The following is a 25,571-nucleotide window of genomic DNA, read 5'->3' on the forward strand; positions in this document are numbered from 1 at the left end:
GCCCCCCTGAGTCCTTTGATGCCTCCAGCCATCACGCTCACACCTGTACATATCACCAGCGTCACCCACAACGCGCATTCCATTTTGTATCCCAGATCTATGTATAGCCCACTTTACCGCTGCGACAGCGAGAAGCAAGGGGCAACAACGCACAGCGTCGTTTTGGAGTATTTCGGACCGGAGCGTTTATAGGCAGGGTCAAAAGGAAGGAAAAATAGTATAGACGTAGCGAAAGCCAATATGCAAAGTACCAAACAAGATAGGCCGTGTGCTATATGTTACAGTTGGACAAAACCAAGCAAGAGAGTCTTGATATTGTCGAGATATAGACATTGTTGTTGTAGAGTCATAGAGACTACAAGGTTACAGCCTTTCAACGAAAAAAATACTACTGCTGCCCTTCTCACGCTCCAACCCATCCAGCCGTCAATAACCCATACAAAAAAGACAAGAGACAGTATGACATACAAAGATAAAAAAAAGGAAAAGTAAAAAAAAGGAGTGAAAGTAAACCCAAGAAGGGGAGGCTATCCTCCCATCACGCTCGCTATTCAATGCGCCGCCCCAGGAACATTTTCAGTGTCCTCCTCGGGCCTCTATCCATGCACTTTGGGAATCACACCTCGAGGTTCAGTTTGTGGCCGACGGCCCATTACCGACCCTCGTACTTGCCACTGACGAGCTTCCTCACCACTGGCACGTCTACCCACTTCTGCTCCGTGCTTGCGCTGTCGTCGGCGAAGGGATCATCTTCCGTGAGCTCCTTCGCCTTGCCCTTGCCCTCGTCAAGTCTCGAGATGGAAATGCCGCTTCCTACCACATCATCTCCAGAGGGAGTGTACTCCCATCTGGCCTCAACATGTCCTGGCTTGGGCTCGGTGCCCTCGGCGCCGATGATACGGCACACAATCTTGTGCGGTTCGTTGGTGAGTGTCACATCGCCTACCCGCCAGTACACCAGGTGCTTGTCCTTTAGGTGTGTTCCCACAGGCTTCGTCTGAGCGCCGCTTGACCGGCCCTCGTACGTCGCCACGATAACCACGTTGTGTAACGTTACAGGCGCAGAGAACTTGAAGGATGGGTTGAGCTGGTATTGCAGTAGCAAGCCGAGCTTGTCTCCTTGAGGTTTCCAGGCAAGCTTCAGGAGCAAGGGCGCGTGCTGACCGAGCGCGGGGCTTCCAGAATCCTCAGCAAATACTCGATAGGAGAATGCCGTGTTTGTCTTGGTGAGATGGGAGACGTCGAGAGAGAACTGATCGTGGTTTTCAACTGATGAGTTTTGCACGAAGATGCGGTTAGGACCAATGCGCTCAAGTGCTGCAAAGTTGTTGATACGGATGGTTTCGTAACCTATCTCATGTGAATACATGTCCTTGACGAATTCATGTTGTAACTTACTCTTTGCATCGCCTGAATCACTGGGGTTGTTGACAAACGCAACTTCACCAGTGATGGATGCAGACTTGATGCCACCCTCTTCAAAGACAGCAGAGACACTCTCAATGATGGATGAGTTCAGACCAGGAGCCGTCATATCCGGATGCTTGGGGTGGGCAAGGCTTCCCAATGAGTTGCCCGATCGTACAGACTGCGTATCTGAAGTTCCAGCAATGCTAGCCTCGGATGCTAGCGCAGCAACGGTGCCGGACTTTGTGAAGGACGTAGCGGGCAATGAAGGCGACACAGGGAATCCACCCACGGAGGAATCAGTACCGCTCTCGGGCATACTAGGCGGTGGGACGTAGACGGTGTGCCGGACGTCACGGCGACCTCTTACGGTGCCTGTGCGACGAGTGGCCGGTCCGATCTTGAGGCTGTTGGCAACACTCGACAACGCGGCGAGCTTAGCTTCCGGATCCTCTTCCTCGACTGGCGTCTGCTGAATGTTGACCTTGAGCAGTTGTTCGGGGTCTTCGCCTGCTTCTTGCTGGGCCTCCCTTTGAGCTTGCGAGATGGGGTCGTTCATCGGGGGCGGCACAGTGAAGCCTTCTGAGTCCTTGGTTCCAGCTGTGGCTGCCACAGGGGTCGATTGCTGCTCCTCTGGCTTGTGAGAAGGAGGAGGTCCTGGTGGTGGCTGAACATCTGACAAATCGGGCTCATGGTTGCCATTGACCGTGCCTGCAGTCGTCTGTGGAATCGGGCTGTCCATAAGACCTTCATTGTGCGACACTCCGTTCGTGTTCTCGTGCGGCGTGGACTCGGGCTTGGGTGGTTGGTCGATATTCGCGGGCAGCTTGGGCACATCAGGTGCTTCTGCTAGAGAGGACAGTCGGTGATGCTCCTGCAGGTTAGTCGAGGAGCCCCTGGGTGAGACACCGCGGTCATGATGGCTGTGGCTGGTTCCCAACCTGCCGAAGCTAGGGCCGCCCTTTTGAGGGGATAATTGACCAAAGCCGGCGTGCATGCTCTGTCGCCTTCGTCCACCAAACATGGTGCCGAGACGGCGAAGTTTGCCGCCTTGAAGATGTTAGCTAAGCGTACAACATGCCAAGGAGTCGACTTACCTGGCTTGGGCTCTTGTGGAACCGAATTGTTCTCGCTCACATCGTCGTCGGGAACGGTAGAGGAAGCGGCAGCAGGGGTAGGAGGCGCCTGGACGCTTGGTGTGGGCGCATTGGTGCTACCAGCAGTGCTTGGGGGCACTGGCGTCGAAGGCGTGGTGCCGACAACGGATGACTGTCGCGTTGAAGTCCTCGTGGGAAGCTTGGCCCTGCCTTGGGTGGCCCTGTTCACAAATGACTGGATTTCTTTGTCCGTATCGATCTCGAGCATGAGCGCAAGCGTTTCGACGGCATTCTCCTGAACGCGCTGGGCTGAGTCGGATTCGTGGGTCTGGTACTGGGTGAGGAGGTCACGCAGATTGTTGACCCGCGACTCGTCGAGGGCTTGGAGGGACTCGAAGATGAAGGGCGCCTGCGACTCCCACTGTCCGCTAGCAGCCTCCAGCTTAGACGAGGCGGCGTCGACCTTTTGGGTGTTGGCACGACCTCCCTTCTTGCTCAGCTTGTCGGACCGCTCCTGAGCCTCCTCAAGGTCCTTTGCCATGGTGGCCAGGTTGTTGGACATGGTGTTCATGTTCTGGAAGTCCTTGCGGATGTGAAAGTTGCGTAGGGGGTGCTCAATGTCCTTCTCGATGCGATCGGCGAGCTGATGGTGGGAGTGGGCAATGCTCTCGACAGAGTCGATGATTCGGTTCCATGGGGCCTGGAAGACACTATGGCAACTGTGAGCCTGCAAGTCATGATGATACTGCATAGCGGCCAGACTCACCCTAGTTCAGACTGGGCATTGGGCACCTTGAAGGCAGTGAGCTTGCGCAAGCCCTGAACATACTGCTCCTCGACGCGACGGCGCTCCTAGGTTGAGGGTCAGTATGCCGTCTGGATGGAACGGGATGACCCCAAGTCTTTGCGTGGGCATTGGCATCCATCTCGAGAGGCCGGCGTACCTGGAGCCAGTCGGCAATTTCGACGTTGATGCGGGACATGCGCTTTACTCGTTCTGAGAGGGTATGAGCCGCCTGGCCGGGCTGGAGAGCTGCCTATGAGTTGCGCAAAGAAGCAGATCAGTAAAAGCTCGGCACCAGACTCTGCGTCTTGCATTTTGCAGCGCTGCAGTCTTGGCTGGGGACGGGGATTGCCTCACCAGCATGGCGGGATACTCGGCCCTTGCCATGTCTTCCATGGTGGACCGATTTGGGGAGCGGCGCGGCGCAAACGGATGGTGGAATTATATATAGTTGCGGAAGTAGGGGGGAGATGATTAAGTATACGATTAATGGCTCGAGGAGAGAATGCGCATGGCGATGAGGCCGAGGGCGAGCGAGAGGGGTCGGTCAAGCTTCGGGGTTGACGAACAAGGCGACAGGGAGGTTTTGCTTGGTTCGGTGATGATGGGTCGGCCGGTTGGTCGGGAAGCAAGCAAGCGCAGTGACGGACAAGACGGCTAGGTTTGTTAAGAGACCAGAAAGGTCATGTCGCAGGTGACAATGTCGACGGGAGGATGGGACGAGCCGGAAGAAAGGGGAAAGCTATTACGCGGCTCTTGTGCGTTGATCCAAGCCAAGATGCGGTGCGATGCGAGGTTGGAAGAATAGAATCTTGGAAGCAAGACGGAGCTCGCTGGACGGACCTGACAACAGACAGAGGGACAAGGCCAAGGCGAAGACAGGCGGCTGGGGCTGGGCTCTGGTTCTCGGCTGGTGACTGGACCTCGCCTCGAATGGGCTTGACCGGGCTGGCAGCGGAGCAAAGCGGTGGACCCAACACTAGAAGCTTGGATGCCGTTGGTTGGGTGAAGCTGTTGGATGAAGCTTTTGGTTGGTGGGCTTCGAGAAGACGGGGAGAAGATGCGGGAGCACGGGGGGAGCTTCATTCACAGAGTAGAGCCCGAGCCGAGGTCACGAGGACAGAAGCATGACCTCACAACCAAGGTACCTCCTTGCTGCAGCTCTCACGACAGCGCTGCACCTACACCGCGAAATGAAGTTTCAATAAGGGCATTGCAGCATTATTCTTGACACTGCGACAAGCAAACAGACAGTTTCAGGCCCTACACCCCTGTTCCTGTCCAATCTTAGGGCCTTGTTTCTGCTGGATGAAATTGCGGGCCTGCTCCCGCCTCTTGCTTCAGCTCTAGGGATACATCCACAAATACCTTTTCTACGCACTACGTCAACGCCTTTGAGACAACCCCAGCTAGGCCGATCTTTGCCCCTTGTTCATCTGCGGGAGCGATTGAGCCGTCGAAGCGGGGGAAATTGGGATTCTCTATATCCTGTCGACCGCAATTGACCGGATGCCCAATTGCGTGCCGTTATACGGGACCACGCTTGACTGTTGAAGAGTAACACCAACCTTTGAGACACGGGAGATCGGGTGTAGGCCTGACTCTCCAGCAAACAATGGCGTCTGTCGGGTTGCCTGAATGGAAAGCCGCGCTCTCGGCCTCCCAGCGGTATGAGACCATCCAGAAGATGTAAGCAGGCAGACCCCTACCAGCACATGTCACAGACCGCTTACACGCACTCCCCAGCCAAGAGTCGTTGGCAACGACTAGCATGAGCGAGGCCATCGCCATAGAACAGGCCGCCTACCAGATCTCTTCTACTCAGGTGCGCTGCGATGCAGCCTCTCGCGGCAGCCCAGGGCTCGGGAACCGCTGACAACGCCTAGGAGGAGTACAACCTCGCATGTCAGCCGACCTCGACACCGCTGCCCAGACAGGATGCCCCAGAGTATGATGAGGCTGAGGTTGAGGAGGAATCTGGTGTTCGCATTGGCTCCTACCGCAACTGCCATCCCACCTCTGAGGGCGTCACCTCTGAGGTTTATCGCTCCGGCAACAAAGCTCTGAAAGTCATTGTCGCCTACCAGAACATCGAGCCGCATAATCCCCAACGAGAGGCTAAGATCCTCAAGACTCTGCGGTCTCCCTGTATTGAACTGCTTGAAACCTTTCGCGACCAAGAGCAGCAATTCGTCCTCGTCTTTCCCTTCATGCCTTACACTCTCACCGATCTTCTCGACAAAGGGCCCATCCCCCTGGACGCAGCTCGTTCAATCTTTAGAGACGTCCTTCAGGGGTTAAAGGATATCCACGCGCAGGGAATCATACATCGAGACATTAAGCCATCCGCCATCCTTTTAGCTTCTCCTACCGGCCCAGCTTATCTCTCCGATTTTGGTACTGCATGGCACCCCGAGTTCTCGGCCCAATCTGAGCCACATGACGACAAGATTCTCGACATCGGGACAGGACCTTATCGAGCGATAGACGTCCTCTTCGGAAACAAGTCGTACGGGCCAGAAGTCGACATGTGGGGGGTGGGCGTCATGATTTCAGAGGCCATTCGAGATCCGCCCAAGCCCATCTTCGAATCTCGTGCTGTGCATGAGGACGGTAACCAACTGGGACTGATTCTTAGTATCTTCAAGACCATTGGCACACCTACACCGGAGACTTGGCCTGAGGCAAAGGAGTTTAAGATATCTCCCTTTCAGCTCTGGACAGTATTTCCTTCACGCCCCTGGGACGTGATCCTTCCAGACGTGGACGCTGAGTTCAGAGAGCTTGTTGCTTCTTTAGTCCGCTATGACAGCCAAAGACTCTCAGCTGAACAGGTCAGTTTCCTCTTGTCAATTCCCGCATGCGCAAACTAACAAATACAGGCCTTGAATCATAAATGCCTTGACACGACACGTTGAACATGCCTCGACTTGAGCAAGCTTTATCACCGTCACACTCGCCTTCCATCGCAGCCCTATTTGGCATGTTCACCTGATCTCGGTCTCACAAGCCGACAACACCTCTACACGCTATCAAGCTGTGTCAACCAAATATTCACTTTCACGTCTCAAACATATAACTCGTTTCAACACCGGCCATCTTCCCAAGTTCTACAAGCTATCTAAATTATATATTCTAAAGACCCAAACAAAAACAATCAGCTTGTAGTATATATCAAAATGCCCAACCCTCGCGATAACAAGGGTAAGCCCCCATCTTGTTCTCTCTGTTAGCCCGCTTCTGACTATCCTACAGACAAGAAGTCTGCTCCCATTGATATACCCGCTGGTGGCGGCGGCAAGGACACGGAGCAGAGGGCGAAAAGTGGGAATGAGAAGGACAAGGATAAGGGAGGGGAATCAGGATACGAAGGGGACGATGAGAAGAAAAAGAAGAACAAGAAACAGAACCGCGACAAGGATGGTGATGTTGACATGGATTAGTTGAGTTTGGTACTGGGGGAGTGGTTAAGTAGCTACGTAAAGAGATATCACTTGTAGCGTGGTAGGTGATAATCGAGTCATGTTCAAGTCACCTTTCTAACTTCTATGCCGTCTATTTCACACCTTTTGAAACCCCGAATACTCCACACACTTAAACCTGGCGTCTCTTGGCCGTGTCCGCCCCAATGTAGTCAATAGGATTTCTGCACAGCGGGCAAGTGTTCTGGTTACTCGTCTGGAACCACTTGTACAAACACGTCCGATGGAACAAGTTCTTGCAAGTCGAGCACCGCTTATCAGGCATGCGCTTATCCGTAGAGATGATGCTGTAGCAGATGGCGCACTCGCTCTGGCCCTTGAGAGCACCGACAATGTTGCGCTTGAACGCCTGCAGACCGTCGATGATGTTGCCGTTGGAGAAAGTGATGACACCCTGCGTGGTCATGACCCAGCTCTGCCACTTCTTCTCGCTGACGGCGACGCGGTTGAGGCCTTGGACCGAGACGTTTTCGATGGGGAAGTTGGCTGGGATCTTGATTGTGATGGCGGCTTGGCTTTCGTCGACTTCGTAGCTGGCTGTTACTTCTCTGGCGGCCCGGGCTACACGCACGACAAGTTCTTGCTCGTCCATGGCGGGGGGTTCTTGGCTGTCTGCCCATTGCTGGACATCGTCGAGAGCATCCGAGACGATGAGGGGCGAGAAGTACTTGGTTGTCCAAGACTCAACCGCGATGCGTGTTCGCTTCGAACGGCAGTCGATGTACCAGGCACGGAACAAGCCAGGAGTATACTTGTGAATGAGGTAGTAAAGATGCACAAGGAGCCACTGCATGTTTTTCTCCTCAGGCTCAGACTCTGCAAGCTTCACATCGTAGTTCTGGATCTGCTCGACGCCGAGGTTGGCCTTTTCCAGCTTGAGAGCCTGCGCCGCAGAGTGTCCAAGCACGTCAAACATAAAGTCGAGCAGTGGCGCAACATAGTTGTCAGTCTTGAGGTTCTCGGTAAAGTCGTTGCGGATCTTGAAGGACGAGGTTGAGTAGGCATCAAAGACCAACTTCCAGGACAGGAGGTATGAACGGATGGGAGAAGGGAACTCTGCGAGCATCTCATCCGAGTACTTCTCAAGTGTGGGGGCGTCTAGGAGGAGGGAAAGAAGCTCATCAGGCAGCCGAGCATCTATAAATGTTAGTGGCAAAACCTATGGGTGGCTTTGAGGGACTCATACCTGTCTTGTCCAGCAGAGCATCGACAGACTTCTGCTGCTGCTGCTCGGGGATAGCTCTGTGTAGCAAATTGAAAGCTGCCGTCTGAATATCTCGAGAATCGGAAGCCACCAGGGCAAAGATGTCGGATAGATCTGGGACCTGTCGCAGAGGCATCTTTTCCACCTCACGGCAAAGCATGGCATCCACGATCTCCAAGGGCTGTGAGCTGGTATCCCGCGAAAGTCGAAGCAGCTCAACAAGTGCCCTAGGCTTGGCGCCTGCATACTCCTTGATGGCATCATCAAGATCGTCGTTGGGCTCCTGCAGGGTCTCTAGAGTCTTGTACAGTCTGAGAGATGAGTGAATGAAAGGGAGAGCAGTGTCGAGCTCGAACTCGTGAGCACGATTCCAGAGCGAGATGCAGAACTCAATCGTCTTCTCCCAGTAAGATCCATACACGTCCTTCATGCATGGCATCAGCTTGTTCAAAGCACGGCAAATCTCAGCACAGAGAGCTGGGCTCAGATCCTCAGGCTCATCCAGCCACGATGTGATTTGCCGGACTGCAAACACGATGCGGTTGTTTGCCACAGGCATCTCGCCGGTTTCATAGACCTGAGCGCATGACGAAAGAAGCACAAGAGTCATGATAGTCTTTTCACCCTGAGCTTTCAGTCCCGCAATCTCACTAACCACTCGGTTGCAAAAGGTGTTGAGGGCCTTGGACGGCTGGAGCGTCTCCCCAAACCCGGCGATGAGTGCTGAGGCGGGCAAGACGGTCGCGGGACCAACCTTGAGAACATCGGGCTTCAGAAGAGTATCCTCAAGACTTGGCGAAGCTCCGTGTGCCTCTGTGATAGACTGAACCAGTTCGGCAAGCGCTCTCGCACTATACAAGCCTCTGGGAGTCAACTCATCCGAGTGTTTGGTGAGCAGATGGATCAGATCGCGGACCAGGCATGTGGAGTCGTCGTCAGAATCTAGGGTCTTGACATCGGAGGTCAAAGAAGTCAGAACTCCACGTGTCTTGGAAACAAAGTCCTCGGCTTGGCTGATGGCCTCGGCCGGTTTCAGAGTCCTCCATAGGCGGTTATCCTCCATGCATGTGATCTGATCCGAAATGAGTTGGACCGTCAGGCATTGAAGATACAGGATCTCGCGCTGGAATGGTTGTGGCAGCTGCGAAATTGGAAGCTTGTCGGAGAGTTGAGACACGTAGAGTGCCATCCTGGCGGGAATGGAGCGTCCCTTCCTGTCTCTGTGGACTCGGATCTGGGTAGTCCGAGGTGCGCCCGTCACTAACGCAGCAGCACCGCCAAGACTGTTGGTGATCGATATAGATGGGTTAACGGAGAGCTCCAGGAAAGGCGCGAGCTCCTTCATCCACACATTGGTGCTTGGGAAAAGCTCCTCTAAAGGAATGTCGCTCGAGGAGGCATTTTCGGCCTGTGCCACGAGTGTCTTGATACTAAAAACTGGTCAGCAAAGTCCGAGATAGGTCAGAGGCAGTCTTACTCAAGGGATTGCAGTCCAGCCCTCTCAAGGTTGGCTTGGATGACGGCAACAACGGGTAGCTTCCCGCTGGAGTGGCTATCCAAAAGCGTACGAATGGCGGTTGCTTTCGAAGAAACAGTGGTATTGTCGAGCTCGGAAAGTCCGAGCAGAAGGGCAAGCAGCGTTGTATGAACGTGCTCATCTCGGGAGAACAGCTCCGGTCTGCCCTTAGCTGTGATCTCCAAAGCCTGGAGGGTGGGTTCTGTCTGCTGAGGCTCCTTTTCAAGAATCTCCACAAGAGTTTGAATAAGCTCTCGGTAGTTGGTGTCTGTCAGTGTCTGGTATGTAACAGCAGCTTCCAACAGCTCCCAGGAGGTGGCACCGCCGAGAGCCAGAAGCGTTGCTTGCCCAATAATGTGTTTCTGCAGCTCCATATTACCCTTTGCGAGAACTGCTCCACGATCATTGGAAATGAGAGATGCAAGCGCCGAGTCGCGGTCAGTCTCCGACTCAAGATCAAGAACAGCTTCAACCCAAGAGTTCCAAATAGGAGCAAATTCGGTGGATACCGAACCAAGAAGATGGAGGCAGGAGAGGAGGTACCGAGAAGAAGGGGAGGCAACAGCTTTGGCGGCATCTTGTTCGACCAGTGATGAGAGAAACCTGGAAAGCTTCTTGGCCCCTTCGCCATGGAAGAGACGAGGAGCCGTGCTCAGAGCAAATTCGAGAATCCTGGCGGCACCATATGGCTTCAGATTGCGACTTTCAAGCAGCGAGATGCTTTGTGTAATGACCTTGAGCGAAGGGTCCGCCGTGTGATCGGGGATACCCTGTGCAAGCTCCAAGATCTTGTCCTCAATCTGTCCAACGAGGCTGAACCACCGTCGGCCCTCTTCCGCGATCTTATCCTGTGACTGTTGGTACTCCCGAGACACTTCGGGGAGAGATCCAGAGATCTTGGCGCAAAAGATGCTCGCAAGTCTGTTCCACTCCTCTTCGGATGCGGAAACAACGGGAGGCGATGCCTGGACAGTGGCAACATATGCCTCGACGAGAACGGAGACAGCATTCGGGCCTAGAGGAATAGCTGGCGTCTTTTCGGACACCGAGAACAGGAATTGCTCGATGAGAGGGAAGAGGTGTTCTTGAACAAAGGGCAGCTGGTCGTTCGAGGGCAGACTGCTCAATAATCGCCTTGCTGTATCGATATAGCACTTCCAGGCGAAAGAAGTATTCGTTCGGGGTTCATCCCTGTGTGTAATACCCGACTTGAGAGAAGTCAAGAACTGAGAAGCCACCTCGGCATTGATCAAATCCGTAGGAAGAACTGATAGCAACTGGTCCAGGCATTCCCAGAACTTCGGCTGACTTCCCTGAGAACCCTTGGCAACAAAGGCCTGTAACCTACCCAGAGGTGACTTGGGGTCGCTCGGAGGTTTGGATGATGACCAGACGTCTGGGTAGACCTGGGTCAGCTTTGTCAGGGCTCGAACATACTCGAGAGCAGAACCGGCTTGGTTTGTCTTGAGGCCACCGGTGATAAATGCCTGCTTGGCCTTTGTTGACTCTGCGTAGGGTAGCTTGCGCTCGATCGAGGCAAAGAGAAGCTGACAAACAGTCTTTCTCACTGATGAGTCTTTAAAGGTGATGGTTTTCCAGACACTTTCCTCCCCGAAGTAGTCGTCGTATCGAGACTGTTGCTTCTCAAGATTGCTTGGTTCGACCTTTTGGAGCAGGCCGAGAACAAGTGACAAACTGGCTGTGACAACCCGGAAGTATTTGGCCTCGGAGTCCTCCGGCGTTGTTGAACGCTCATCGCTCAGGGTGTCCTTTGTCTCTTGGATCGCCTCGATGGCAAAGTCAAGGATCTGAGCTTGGCACTTATTCCAGAAGGCGAGAACCTTTTCGGGAGTGGAGAGGAATGAAGTTAGGCCGTCGCTGGCTGCCCTGGATACCACGCGATCGCGATCGTACAGGCCAGCGAGCCATGCAGCGACGACCTTGGGCAGATGACGTTCAAAGCGCTTTCGCGCCGACTTCATCAGCTCAAACTGAAGATTATGCGTAAGCTCACGGACACGGCGTGAGTTGTCTATCGATGTGCGAGGATATAATTGAACCTGTTAAACTATGAGCCACACTGAGCACTCTGCTATCAACCCATGTCCCACTCACCCAAACCTCGAGAATAGCCTCCTCTACCCCGCCATCCTTGTCAAAGGGATGAGCCTGCACGTAGGCAAGCAGGTCCTCGAGCGCCTTGGCCTTGGTGGTGCTGTCTTTCTTGAGGACATTCTTGAGAGACACGACCACGTTGGGGTCCGACACGGCCGTGAAAGACGGGGGTTCGGCGAGGTAAGACAGGGAGGTGCCGGAACCGGCGGCGCCAAAGCCTCCGAAAGCCGCGAACCCGGAGCGGGGTCCGTCAAAGGCTTTGCCCTGAGTCCGCTTCATGGCTGCGAGGAACCAGATGAATCGCAGAGGTCCAGATCCAGGTCCAGGGGCCGTCGAGCGGAATGCAGGTGATGGTAGATGCGGTCTCGGCTTTGTTGGGAGCTCCGAAAGGCAGAGGTAGCTGGTATCTGTGATGATTGATGAAAATGTCGAGGGAGGAGTGATGTCACAAGAGGGACCGAATCTGGTTGGCCTTGGCGGGGACAAGTGGGGCCGTCAACTCGCTGAGCCTCAGTTATTGAGATCAGAAACCAGGAAAGACACCAAAGAATGGGCAGAGGATGAAGTAATGAAAGATCCAAGGGCGAATATCTTGATCTTGATCTTGTGTTTTTACTATGTTCAAAAGTTTGGTAGCAGGTTTATCATGTTGCACGACATCTTCTCGCCGTTGGCTCACTCGCTGACACGCCGCCTTGAGTCACGCCGGTCGCATAAGCAACTTGACGGTTTGTCTGCAGTTGAATCCCGTTATTTGAACAGAAAACTGCATTTCCCCCTTGTGTCCAAGAGTCTTTATGCCTGAAAGAAGAGAAATGCTCTCCTCAACAAAGAAAAGATATTGAGTGAAACAACATGCTTATACCTACCGAACTGAGGCTGATTGATTACCAACCCACCACAAGGATCAATCGAAAAAGAGGCGTTGTCTAAGTACCTATTACAAAGAATGATGGTTATCCGCCCGCATGATGGTAATAAACTCCTAAGAGAATGATTTCAAAGATTTGGCGACTATCGTCTTATTTTATGATATTTTCCACAATGTGTACAACAATTGCTGGCCATAAAAGACAGTATTTGATAAGTTAGGCGTGTCTACCGTTGCCCTTCAAGTGTGTGTCACTTATTTCTTCACTCGCGTGCCCGCTTGCTCGCTCCGCTCTTCAGCCGCTCAGCCGCTTCGTCGTCAACTGGAGCCGATGTCAACCTCTTCTCTGGTGCCTCACGATGCCAGCCGTCGACTTGACACGGGAGGGCAAAGATTCACGGGCAGTGCCAATCGGTCAGATGGGGTCCCCTGTAGCCACCTTCTGAAAGCATCGAGTTACAGCACGGGGCGAAGACGCTAGCGATTCCAGGATCCAGGAGATGACTCGTCGCCTGCAAGGCGCGGAGTTGTTGGAGGGATTCGGCGTCGAGTTGAGGCACGGGGGAAAGACGCTGATGGCTTCTGTCGCTTCACAAAGGCTCAATGACAAAAAAGAAAGCAACAGACACATCAGACGCGTCCTTGCTTCATCCAGTCGAGCACATGATCAGCTCAGAGTCACCGAGAGCATCATGGCCATCACAACTTGCATCAGATCGCCGCTGCGAGTGAGCTTGTGAGGGCGACCGTGGCAGCCATCCCTTTCGTTCCAGGCAACTGGGGCGTGATTGGGTGGATGAATTCTAGGTAGGATTCGGCTGTTTGATCAGCATGCGCCGGTGCAATTAACCACCAGCCAAACGAAGACGGCCACTGTCAAGGTCTGTCAGATTGATAGAGTTGTTCTGGGCCCCTCGTGGCATCAGTCGTTTCGCGCGCCTCTCTCGACTCGGCTTGGCCTGATCTCTCCACGGGGATTTTTCGTCAAGCTATCCCCGGATCTCGTCCTCTAGCAACTCCACCCGGGTTTCTCCATTGCTCTCATGATTTGTGCCGGCAATGGCGTCTCGTCATAATTCTGCTTCCGTCCGTCCAGACGAGATCGGTTGCGGTTGGGAGCCTAATCAGAGACAAGCAAGATTTGCCCCTGGACAAAGACAAGCCCTCCTGATAAGCAGACAAGTTCCCGGACCAGGCACCCCCGCCTCCGCGAGCCGCCCGCCTCGACACACAGCGGAATTTCCTCTTTCGGTGCTCACGATGGTTGCTCATTGACGCTGAATTGGGTCATCCTGGGGATGTGAGAAGTGGAAACAGAAGGAAAAACAGGTCACTGATGGCTGTGATTGGCGCAGTTGGTTCTCGGGGAGCTATGCCGAGGCATGCCATGAGATCCCACAGAAGGCGTCGCAGCTTGCAGCGAGTGTGTGTGCGGATATCCTCATCATCACCCTCGCAGCGGATTGCCGCTTCACAGGGGTTCTGGCTTGTGAGGCAGACGTCAGCGGCTGGGAAGTCCCAGGTTCAGCTTGTGAAGTCGGCGGGGCGAGACAGTATCAACTTGCCCCATTAGGCGATGCCGTCTTCCCCGCAAAGAGAGTCGCCCCGGGGGGCTTGGATTGCCAGGGGGTCGGATGTGGGCTCATGCAGCTGGAGACGCCTTTGGAGCCTTTGCAGCGAGTTGCAGCTGGTTGCAGCATTGGCTGTAACCACTGAACCTCTGCTCGCAGGCTGTTTTGGGAGTCTTGTCGCTTGGTCAGAGTCCCGTCGCTTCCGCCACGCCTCGTCGTCAGGGAGTCGTTGGCCTCTTGAAGGGTATTCCTTGCTTTGGTTTGGCGTCTCCATGCGGCGCAAGCGAGAGACTGGTCCCCGGAAAAGCATCATGGCCTCCGCCGTGTCACAGTGTCACAGTGTCACAGCGTCACCAAGAGCCAAAGCCGCCCCTCCAGCTCCTCCCCATTTCCCGCAGGTGGGAAGAAAAACGCGGAGCGACTTAAGCAGATAGATGAGTGAGACTGGGCGTTTACATGGCCAAATGAAGGCCGATAAGAGTGAACACTTTATTAAAATAAAGTGCAAGTCTTGTTTGTTATCTCTTCCCTTTATTCACATGTAAACGCCCGATTCCACTGCACAATAGCCTCGCGAATACCCTCTGCTGTTCCGGCGTTTCCTTCAACCATCCGCCCGAGTGGCTCCTCCCCTGTACCCTCCCCCCAACTCCCCAGGGTCCCCACTTGGTCCCTCACTTGCCCCGGTCTCTTGTTGAACCTCAGGACCAAACAGGCCCCGTTGCAGGTCGTCACTCTTGCTCGTGCCGTCTTCGTTATCTTTTAAGGTCCCTGGCTTTCCCCTCATCCTTGGTCGCGTCTTTCTTCTCTCCTCATCCCGCTCTCATTATTCTCTGTCTCACTCTATCCATCTTCACCACCACTTACACCCGCAAACAACTCAATTTGTTGGTCCCTGCCGTGCTTCACTCTCAGCTGCCAAAGGCCGGTTGATTCAGCCGCTGTGTGTCCTGTGCGCCGTCAGCTCGTCTTCTTAGTGGCAGCTCCGAGTTTCTGGCTCGGGTGCTTGCTTGGTTGATCGCTGATCAATTCCTTGTTTCTGTGGTACGTTTGATACTCGCAGTCTATTCATTTCTTGATGCCTCGCTCTTCTGCGACGCCTGGTGCTTTGATTAGACTTGAATCCGCTTGTTGCTTTCAAAGCTGACCCCAGGAACCAGACTCCCCACCTCTTACACCCTCCCCTCATCCCCACACAATGCTGTTGACGGCTTCACGCACCTCGCCTAGCGCGAGACTACTCCAGACCCGCCCTGTCGGTTCCAACGTCCTCACATCTACCGCTTCGCTACAGTCAAGGTGTGCCTGTCAAAGCCGCGAGTTTTGCTTTGGCTCCTGGTCATCAGCACCTCAAACCCAACAAAACCGTCGGCATCATGGCAGGTTCCGTTACCGGTACATGGAATCCTTGAACCGCAATCTCTCCTGGGAGAACAACGCCAAGGATGCCATCAAGAAGGCAATGGCTAGCTTTGGTCGCCATGCTGACTCGAGCAAGTACGCCAGCATGGACCAGGTCAAGTCCTGGTCAGACGATCTTTCGGGTATCCGACCCGGCATGAACATCGAGGATGTGGAACGAAGTGCAATTGATCACTTGATCCGAGGCGATAACAAGGCCAACATCCGCAAGACCACTCTCACTGGTACACATCACTTCAGTCGTCCACAAGGCACAAAGAAGACGACACCGGCCGACGTTTTGAAAGCCACCACAGAAAATGAAGACGCCACCTTCATTGATCCCATCACCAACCGCCGAAAGTCCAAGTCATCCATGGCTGGACCTGCTGCTCGATATGAAGACTTGGAGGGCTACAAGCCTACCGACTTTGTTGACATCACGGCAGAGGCGGACTCTGCTCCCAAGTATGAGGATTTGGACAAGTATGGCCCGATCAAGGATGGCAAAGACACCAGCAAGCCTGTTCAAGAGCCAAAGTACAGCGACTTGGACAAGTATGAGCCCGTGATTGACGAGACACCCATCAAGGATGAGTCGTCTGCATACGAGGATCTCGGTAACTATGGCCCTGTTCGCTGGAACGAGCCCGATGGTCTCCGAAAGTCGACTCCCGAGGAAGATTCCAAGGAGTACAACGACCTCCACAAATATTCTTCGGCCAAGCTTGATGATCCCTTCACTCAACGGGAATTAACCCCAGAAGAGCAGTCCAAGAATTACGATGACCTGGACAAGTACAAGCCGGTTCACTGGAACGAGCCAGACGGGTTGCGCAAACAGACTGATGAGGAGCTGTCTAAGAACTATGACGATCTTCACATGTATGGCGCCGTTTACTGGAATGAACCCGATGGCCTGCGGGAGCCCACTGCCGAGGAAGCTTCCAAGAACTACGGAGACCTGGGTTTGTACGACGCTGTCACTTGGAACGAGCCTGATGGTCTGCGACAATTGACGCCGGAGGAGAAGTCCAAGCAGTACAAGGACCTTGACGCTTATGCCGCTCCCTTCGAAGTCAGCAAGGCCACCCTCAAGGCCCACGAGGAATCTCAGATGGATGCCACCCCACGTGGCAAGCCCCTCGCCCCAAAGTGGATGCTCCGGTCGAGAACTTTGCCCGCAAGTACAAAGACCTCGGTCAGTACGGACCTGTCCGCTGGAATGAGCCAGATGGCCTTCGGAAGCTCACACCAGAGGAGCAATCCAAGAACTACGATGATCTACACCTGTATGGCGCTGTCCAATGGAACGAGCCTAACGGTCTGCGACAATTGACCCCAGAGGAGAAGTCCAAGCAGTACAAAGACACTCGTCAATACGCCGCTCGCGATTTGTCCCCTCGCGTGGTGCGTGTCCACCCTGAAGAGGCCTCAAAGGCATACAAGGACTTGACTGGCTACCGTCACTTCGAGAACGGCGACGCGACTACTCCACGAGTGCACCCTGAGGAAGCATCAAAGCAGTACGCCGACCTACACAAGTACTCGGTCTATGACAACGACGGACCTGAAACGGAGCGTACGCATCCTGAACAAGCATCCAAGCAGCACCAAGATGTGTCCGAGTATCCCTCTGCCGGCTATGAGGAGCCTGCCAAGTTTGAGCACGTCCACCCTGAGCAGCTTACCAAGAACTACACGGATCTTGACGGCTACAAGCCTGCTGGCTTTGTCTCTCAGGCCCAGGCTTACCCTGCCCACCCTGAGGAAGCCTCCAAGGTCTATCAGGACCTTCACAGATACAAGGCGTTTGGCCACAACGAACCCAACGGCAAGATCTCTATTCCTCTGGATGAAGTCGCCCGCGGCCTCCGAGAGTTCGATTCCAAGGCAGGTTCTCAAGATGTCACGGATGGACCACCAGTTACTTATCAGCGCGAGAGGAACAGGTTTTTTCCCGACTTTACGGAAACTAGTATCGATATTGTCGACTCTCGGAATGCTGAGCAGATCCGGGCTGCAACCTTGCGTAGAGCCCATGAGAGCAGCCAAGAGCAGAAATCGGCCGAGACCAAAGATCAACCGATCGTTGTGGAAACCGCAGTAGAGGAAGGGAAATCTGCTGACACACCAAAAAGTCAGAATCTGACGGGAAACTACACTCGGGACTTTCCAGAGGAGTTCGCGGCATCATGGGGAACCGAGAATTCGGCGTCCAAGTCGACACTCCTCCCCAAGAACACAGCTGGGGGGACGGATGTTGAAGGAGTAACATCGAGTGTTGACATTGACAGTGCAGAGGCTCAATCTATGGACGAAACCTCTCCGGCCGAATTTACGAGACTACAGCCTGCTTTGGACCGGTATGGAGACAAGATTACGAAGGATGCCTATTCACATGAACCCCAGGGTCTGCAGACAAGCTTTTCAGAAGAGTGCGGAAAGTCAACGATGCCCATCACGGAGAAGCACTACACATCGAAGAAGCCAGAGACAGCCTCGTACAAGATCCTCGCCTACGACCCAACGTCGCAGACAATGAACGTGGCAGAAGCTACCTCGGCACCACGCGACGAGGACTCTCCAATGGCTCTCTCGGAAGTGCTTCTCCAGCTGTCAAACCCCGCCAAGTTTCTCCCTCACTTCAAACCTCTCCAGAGTCAAGGATACGAGGTCGTTTCGGGCAGTGGCGATGTACTGATCTTTCGCAAGATGGGACCAGCCACTACACAGAACGGAGTAGAGGTGACGGAACGCATCAATACCGCACGAGTAAACCCGATCGACATGATGGGCAAGCCTGCGACTGGAAACTTTGCAAGCCCGACCGGGTTTGTCAATTACGATACGCCCTTTGAACACATGGATAAACCGGCTCCGCCATATGGATGGAGGGTAGACCCTGAGGATGAACTGGCTTGGAAGGAATATATGGCGACCAAACAACGAAAAGAGATGCCGACGAAGCAACGCAAGAAGAGAAGACTTGGCCGCAAGCTCGTTCTGGGAACGGCAGGACTTGCGGGAACGGCATACGCTCTGGCGGTATCGGCCGAGCACATGAGTACCAAAGGGCTGGACCCCGAGAAGTCGAGAACACGACGCCAGTAGGTGGCATTGGAGAGCATGATTGATGGTTATTATTGAGGCGTTTTGGTATTAGGACCTACTTATGAGATACGCGGGAAGCATTGATTATGGTTTGGAGTTTGGGCTGGACAGTGAAGGACAGATTGGATCAAGTTGACGACTACTCTCTTTCTTTTGTCGGTTTGTCAACGAGCATATGGGAGTATCGCGTTAGGACGCATCATTGACGATGACATGGAGCTCGGGAGTCAAGATACCTCGGCACATTGCTTTTATTGCACTAGGAAGCCATGAATAGGAAGCCATTCGCTTATATCAAACTGAATACTCTTGTTTCATTCTGAGTTTGTTTTGTGATGTAGTGTACAAGTGTCTGTCGCCTTGCCAGGCGTTGACGTTAACCCAGCCAGCCGTTTTCCCAATCTTGACATTAACGATCCATTATTGACCCATTGTTGTACAGTCTCTTTTTTACTCCGATGTGTTCAATCTTGTTACTCTCGTAAAAATCATGCGCCCTGTCCCTCCGAGAAGCCTGGACCAGTAGCTACATGATCAATCTTTGCCATATGCAGCTGATGCTTCTGATCCTCGGCGCTCCAGCTCTGACGGCGCTGGACGGGGCCAAAGTCCGGGGTCCAGCTGTTGGTGTGGCGCATGCAGCGGTCGGCGCCGGCCTGGGCGGATGGAGACACGGGAGCTTCGACGAGGAAGGACAGGTTAGCCATGATTATTGAGGAGTGGAGATGGTGGTCCGTCTCACTCTGGGTTGGGGATGTTGGGGACTCGGTTGATGTGTCGAGTGCGGTTGGTTGTCGAGACATTGTGAATGTGGTTGTTTGTTTGTTTGTAGGGAGGATGTTGTAGAGGGATGGTTTGCTTGTATAAGTAGGTAGGTATGATATGATGATGTCTAAAGCCATCGACGTCAGTGTCTTGCTCAACAATATTGCACTCCAGTACTTACCTTTCTTTACTAAAAGGCAGGAGTAGATTGTGTTTGTGTGTGTATGACTTGCATCCTCAAAATCAAGGGTCCTTCCCTAATATATCCCCAATCCCTCGGGAATCATCACGCATCCATGAGCCGAGAACAGGCTAGTTCGTTCAGCTCGCCGACCCCGCGTGCTCAATGATTGGCGGTGGTGGCAAGTCTGGGAGCATGATAGTGGTCTGATGCGACGGGTTCGAGGCTTTGGTGTACTGTACCGAGGGGGTCAAGAAATAAACGGCACACCAGAATGTGAAGAGAGTTACTTAACTCCTTATAATTATCACGGATAAATTTAGATAAAATATAATAAAAGAACCAAGAGATATATCATAACAAAGGTAATACTTTAAAGTCTTTTTGTATTATCCTTATTACTATCTTTAGGAGAGAATCAGCCAACGGGTATACACTGGTGTCTCGCTTTTTCCTCCACCCAGTTTCTGCTTCCAGCTGTTCCGGTGATGCATGAGGCGTCTGCCCCGTTGCGTGATGCATGAAGTGTTTGCTCTGATGATCCTGGGGAAAAAGAGAGTTTGCGATGACCAAGTTCCCATTGCGTGAGCATCGTGTGCTCCGAATATCGGATCTGCTGGTTTGCCTCGGTCAATGAAGGGGATCTACGGATTTACACTTGCCGTCATCTACCGACGAAACCGGAAAACCCAATTGCATCTCGAGATGTGTGCAATGTTTCTGGCAATTTCGCCTCATGTGTCCTGCAGTCGATCAGACCAATGGAATTGCCGTTAATCCACATCTTGACTTATCAAATCGTGAGTGCAAGTGGTGTTCTCGACCGTGACTGGTTGGAGCATCAATTGGCTGGCCTCGTCGTGACGCGCCGTGTCATTCCTCGCACCATCCATCACGAAGCGCGGACGGGACGCGTCTCGTGAACCTACGCCTTAATTCCAGTAACTAACACGACATGCTGCAAGCCATTGGATACATCACATATGGCGCAAAATATTGATTATCACAGAATTCCATTGTGTTGCTTCAACTCATACAAGTATGCCCTCCCTACCAGACATGGATATCAACCCTACCACGCCAACCATTTCCTTTCCTTTCCTTTCCTTTGTCCCAGTCGTTACCATATGCCTTGAAATAAAAAAAGGCACCTCCCGAACCCTCTATATCCGTGGGACCTCATGTTTCTCAAGTTCCCCCCTTTCGTTATAATAACACACAGCTTGACCCTTTTTTCACCCCTTTCAACTCCCCGTCCCTAATGCAGCAAGGCTTGCAAAAATGATAACTCAAACAAGAAAAGAAAAACAAGACGCCTTGGCTATGCACATGTCGAGAGAGGGGGGTTCGATATCGGGAGAGGTCGTGAATCTAGAATATGAACAATGAAGAAAAAAAAGAAACTCGACTGAAGAGTGGGTATAAAGCAAAAAAGACACATCCGCCGCCTTGATTCGTTGTGATATCATTGTGTGATGCTTCTCATCTCCCAAACTGGAAACGAGTATGTACGTGTAATAGGAAATTGTTCAGGGGGTCTTGGGACGCTTCCAGTAGTATTGCTGTCATATAGTGTAAGCCTCGAAGCGACATCGAAAGATCATGTAGGGGAAAACAAACCTTGTGCTGCTTGCGACAAGCGCGGAGACTGGGCTTTCGGAGGCCATCGACGACAGCCGCTCGGCGCTGCTCATCGTCGTCCTGCTCGGGGACGTAGTAGTACTCGCTCTCGAGAGGCTTCCCGGCGGCGTCCTTGCCCTGTCGCTTGATGATGCCGATGCAGGGAGTGCTCTCGATCACGTCGCGGAGGTCAGACTTGTCCAGACCCTTCTTCTCCTCGGTGGGGAGGTGCTGCATGATGGTCGACAGAGGAGTCGAGGACAGACGCGAGTAGGCGAGCTGGTTGATGACGTGGTTGGCAACGATGGGGTTGGACTCATACGACATCTTGGTGGGTTCGGGAGTAGGGGTAGACACGCGAGGAGGTGAAGAAGAGGAGACTCGGGCTGAGGCTGAGGCTGCTTTCGGGGAGATCGAGGAGGCGCGGGAATCTGGCGAGGAGCGAAGAGGTCGGCGGCAATGGCGCTGTGGAGGGGGTTGGACGCTCGCTTGGCGCCCTTGAAGATCTTGGGAGACTTTGTACTTATCGAAGCCAACCGACAAGAAATGTCGGCGCCAAAGGGACCGAAGGAGTGCACGATGGGGTCGTTCTCCTCATCAGGGTCCTGGTCTTCGGCGTCACTGTGCTGCTCGACACTTTGCACGCTGCTGAAGCTGGCAGTCACCTCAGTGTTCATGCTGACGTTAACATCCATGTGCTCAACTTCAGGCTCGGGCTCCCGCTTGGGTTCAGGCAGCTCGGGCTCATCGTCCTCGTATATGTCAATGCCGTGGTCTCGGTGTCCAGGAAGAAGAGCCTGGAGGCGGCGGGAGCTGGACAGAGTCACGGGAGTAGGGCTCTCGGGAGAAGCGATACGGCCGGTACGTCGAGGAGGAGAAGATTGCAGAATGGCATTGGGGCGGATCTGGGGAGGAGATCGTCCCAGGTGGTGTCGGAGAGGTTGTCAACGGCACGCTTGGGCCATTGAATCAGAACACGGGCATCTTGAACATCAACCATAATCTCGGAACCCTCAGTCTCGCTCGTGAAGCTGTCGCCCTTGTACAGCTCCCAGGTGCGACTCTGACAGTGGAGCTTCAAGCCGTTCCAGCCATTGCAAATGATCTCAATCTTGCTGGGCTCGAGGGGGCTCGGGGCGGCGATGAAGCGGGCCTTGACGTGGATGCGGGACACGAGGCGGTTGGCCGAGAGCTGGAAGTGCGACGAGTTGGAGGATCGGCCCATGATGAGCGTCTCGCCATTCTCGGACAGTTCGACGGCGGGGACGGCAGAGAGCGGGGCCCGCTCGGTACCAGCCGAGGAACGCTGGGGCGGGGAACTCGAGAGGATGCCGGTGCTCGACGTCGGCACGGGAGTCGGGTATTTGAGGTGAGCGCGAGAAGAAGGACGGCCGGACACGGGGCCGATGTTTTGTCTCTTGACGGGTCGCGGAAGGTTGGGAGACGAAGAGAGCGGCTCGAAGGGCGGGAGGAGAGTCGGGGCCGGGCGCTTGGAGCCGGCGAGGGTGATGGGCTTCATGACGGGAAGCGTGGGCTCAGCCGACGAGCCCTTTCGCGGTGAAGAAGCGAGAGAATCCATTTGTAGAGTTTGAACCGACTTTTGTATCGGTTTATTCGTTGTTGTAGAGAGTATCGACAAAAGTCGAGGGTCGAGGACTGGATCGCGTCCAGATGCGCGAATGGGAGAGGACCAGAAAAACGCGCTGAGTCGAGACTCAACCTGGTTCCTTTTCTGCACCCAAGAACGCTTCTTCCTTTTCTTTTCCTTGTTCGAGTTTCTTTTTCGTAGTTGTTCTTGATCTTCCCAGCCAACACGCGAAGACGTAAGAGTAGTAGCGGTAAGGGTTGGCCTTTGAGGAACAGACGACGACGACGAACAAAAAAAGCGGTCTCGTACACGGTCAGGTTCTTAAAAGAAGGATGATTCAGAGGCCAGAAATCGAGGCCCGGTCTAAAGAAGTGAGAGAGAAGGTTGGTGGTGGAAAAGGTGTGAGTGAATGACCTTTTTGTGTGAGGGAGGGCGTTTTTTGGTGGTGGTGGAGGTATTTAAAAAGGCTGCCCGCTTTGGCTCTTTAAACCACGAGCCAGCCAGGGACGCGGCCAAGAACGCGGGCGTAGCGTGGCCGCGTTGAGAGGTCCGGGTCGTGTTGGCGTTTTTTTGTGCAAGCCCCGTTGTGCAGCGGTCGGGTGTCAAGTTATAGTGGACGATGCCCTGTAGTTTAGTGGAGTGTGACCGCTGAGGAGGGATAATTATAGCGAAGATGTGCAAATGCGGGCAAAGGGGTTGCAGCAGGTGCTTTACGCGCCCGCGTTAAGTGGTCCCCGCTATCGATAAGGGATGACGTCCGCTGGAACGCGCTGTAGCGTGGACCACTTTAGCGAGCAGCCATGTCTAGGATCCCTTGCCTGACAGGTTTGGTGACAGATGATGATTGATGAACAGCATTGATTTAGATATTAATTCTTTTTTTGGAAATATGATGCCTTTGAGATACTTTTCTTCTTCTTTCTTTCTCAAATCTGAAAACTCTGCAGAAATTCCATAGAAATCCCTCGTCTTCTTAGCCTGAAAGCAAACCCAAGAATCCAACCTCCTCTACACGTTCCCCCGCCGATGTGATGTCTCCACCGCAACCGAAATTCCAACATCGCGTTTTGCAGGCCCAATCCCTTGTCCGAAATTTATGTCTGGCTGGGGCACATTTCCCTTTTCCCGATTCGTTTTTCGGAGGACGGAATACATTGTGGGCTCTTACCCATTGCAGAGCTGCCTAGTTTTGTATGCATGTTGCAGTGCCACTTGGCAAGAGTCTCATCGCCGATACATGGCAGCCAAGGAATATTGGTCGAGTCGCGTCAGCACGTCACGACTACAATAAGCCACCATCGAGTCAATGCAACGCCTCTCAAGTTGGAGAAAGCCTATTGTAGTGTCTGTTGGCTCATGTCAATAACTATTGTCACCTTCCAAGATCAATTGTCGACCCCTGACCTTGCATTGTGCTAATGCCAGAGATCAAAGAACATCCCTGGAACCTTGCTGCATCTCCATCACCAACCGTCTCAACTCGCAGCCATTCATGTGTCTTTTGCTGCGTGATACAGCCCATTCTTTTTACGCCTGCCGCGCTTTTCTCGTGTCAGAAACGTCCATTGGAGTAAACTCAATCCCATCAGCTGCCATGAGCCACGACTCTAGCCACGACATCTTGATGCGCGTCGCTTCGTGGATCCCTTGTGACAACGCCCTTGAACAAAGGCTCCCTTCCTCCACCACAACGCGAGACAGTAACAATAGGTAAAGTCGCAAAAGGTTCCAATCTAGATTAGCTTTGCACAAAGAACCTACACTATTCACCTTGTCAACTCCATGTCCAACCTCGCGGGACTCTTCGCTCACGTTTTGGGTTCTTCTTCTTGCCCCTGCACTTCTCGCACTGGTCCTCAGGCACCTTGACTCGTTTGTGATCAGTTCTAGGCACGCACTTTTCACGCAGGCTCTCATTCTTGCTCTTGCTGTACGCGCAGGCCTCCTCAGAGGTTTCGCGTCGGACGCACGAGCCGCAAGCCCGACACATGTAGCCTGTGCTGTAAAACGTGCACATGGTGCCGTTCCTTACAGAGAGTAGTGATGAAGAGGGGTTAGAATGTCAATACGCGTTGAAGTTTGTGTTCTGAGTTGCTTAGGTGTATGAAGGTAAAGTGTATGGCGTCCACGTTGGCGAAGCAGGTGCTCTCTGTGTACATATTTATACTCGCCAAGTTGGAGTGTCAACATCTCACAGACTCAAAGCTAACTATTCACAAAATATTCCATATCCAACATACATATCAAAACCAATTTGTTGAAAAGGCCAATCTATAATGTGAACTGCCTCGACTTCAGCGACTCAACCGGGCAGATGCCATAATGTTAATTGACACTCTCCCATCACTACAGGATTCAGGGACCAGTCTCATCTCAAGTGCTACTCTAAGTCACATCGCGCTTCCGATAATCCCATCTGATACCTAGGCAGCGAAGTGATGGATCCCAGCCTAAACGGCTTTTACACAGCGTCCGCCTATGTATGGCGCTGGGCTATTCACAACCATTAGTAGGCCTTCGTTACGTCCTGCCTACACTTGTCATCCTTGAGCCGTCTCCTAGACATGTTTTTCAGTTCATTGTTTCATTTTCAGTGTCAAAGACCGCAAATTACTACTCTTCTTCACAGAGGCAGCAGTGATTGTGTTAGGTTGCTTAGGCAGCCTAGTCCGCTCCAGTTGGACCAACCATCCACCGTGAAAACACCCATCATGGCGAGGTAGTCGGTTGTCGCTTTATATATGGCGGAAGGTAGACATTTAACACTCCGAAAAGATTTAAACAACAACTCTCAAATTATTGGCATACAAAACAGCTCCGGCATCTACAGTGCCTATCCCTCCTGCCGTTCCTTC

The 25,571-nt window shown here is 53.2% G+C and overlaps 7 protein-coding genes across 7 annotated transcripts; 3 read left to right on the plus strand and 4 right to left on the minus strand.

The window, feature by feature from the left end:
• Positions 1-652: 652 nt before the first annotated feature.
• Positions 653-3,684, minus strand: MRS44_009937 (uncharacterized protein; the record flags this gene model as incomplete). Its single annotated transcript, XM_065620354.1, has 6 exons — positions 653-1,350; positions 1,399-2,457; positions 2,505-3,223; positions 3,271-3,356; positions 3,449-3,541; positions 3,646-3,684. 6 exons carry the CDS (start codon positions 3,682-3,684, stop codon positions 653-655), a joined length of 2,694 nt encoding a protein of 897 aa, XP_065476127.1.
• Positions 3,685-4,903: 1,219 nt separating this feature from the next.
• MRS44_009938 (uncharacterized protein) lies at positions 4,904-6,161 on the plus strand (the record flags this gene model as incomplete). Its single annotated transcript, XM_046270004.2, has 3 exons — positions 4,904-4,977; positions 5,035-5,113; positions 5,175-6,161. 3 exons carry the CDS (start codon positions 4,904-4,906, stop codon positions 6,159-6,161), a joined length of 1,140 nt encoding a protein of 379 aa, XP_046131627.2.
• Positions 6,162-6,467: 306 nt separating this feature from the next.
• MRS44_009939 (uncharacterized protein) lies at positions 6,468-6,731 on the plus strand (the record flags this gene model as incomplete). Its single annotated transcript, XM_065620355.1, has 2 exons — positions 6,468-6,492; positions 6,544-6,731. 2 exons carry the CDS (start codon positions 6,468-6,470, stop codon positions 6,729-6,731), a joined length of 213 nt encoding a protein of 70 aa, XP_065476128.1.
• Positions 6,732-6,882: 151 nt separating this feature from the next.
• MRS44_009940 (uncharacterized protein) lies at positions 6,883-11,884 on the minus strand (the record flags this gene model as incomplete). Its single annotated transcript, XM_046284127.2, has 4 exons — positions 6,883-7,907; positions 7,957-9,404; positions 9,452-11,550; positions 11,606-11,884. The coding sequence occupies 4 exons, from the start codon at positions 11,882-11,884 to the stop codon at positions 6,883-6,885; spliced, it is 4,851 nt and encodes a 1,616-aa protein (XP_046131626.2).
• Positions 11,885-15,245: 3,361 nt separating this feature from the next.
• MRS44_009941 (uncharacterized protein) lies at positions 15,246-18,562 on the plus strand (the record flags this gene model as incomplete). The annotated part of the gene is made up of 2 exons (XM_065620356.1): positions 15,246-16,635; positions 16,683-18,562. 2 exons carry the CDS (start codon positions 15,246-15,248, stop codon positions 18,560-18,562), a joined length of 3,270 nt encoding a protein of 1,089 aa, XP_065476129.1.
• Positions 18,563-19,050: 488 nt separating this feature from the next.
• On the minus strand, positions 19,051-19,365 carry MRS44_009942 (uncharacterized protein; the record flags this gene model as incomplete). The annotated part of the gene is made up of 1 exon (XM_046276559.2): positions 19,051-19,365. One exon carries the CDS (start codon positions 19,363-19,365, stop codon positions 19,051-19,053), a length of 315 nt encoding a protein of 104 aa, XP_046131624.1.
• A 1,672-nt stretch (positions 19,366-21,037) lies between these two features.
• MRS44_009943 (uncharacterized protein) lies at positions 21,038-22,707 on the minus strand (the record flags this gene model as incomplete). Its single annotated transcript, XM_065620357.1, has 4 exons — positions 21,038-21,070; positions 21,129-21,634; positions 21,694-21,925; positions 21,985-22,707. 4 exons carry the CDS (start codon positions 22,705-22,707, stop codon positions 21,038-21,040), a joined length of 1,494 nt encoding a protein of 497 aa, XP_065476130.1.
• Positions 22,708-25,571: the final 2,864 nt, after the last annotated feature.

Source organism: Fusarium solani (assembly GCF_023522795.1).
Source record: "Fusarium solani strain SB1 chromosome Unknown bctg00000006, whole genome shotgun sequence".
Taxonomy (NCBI): Eukaryota; Fungi; Ascomycota; class Sordariomycetes; order Hypocreales; family Nectriaceae; genus Fusarium; species Fusarium solani.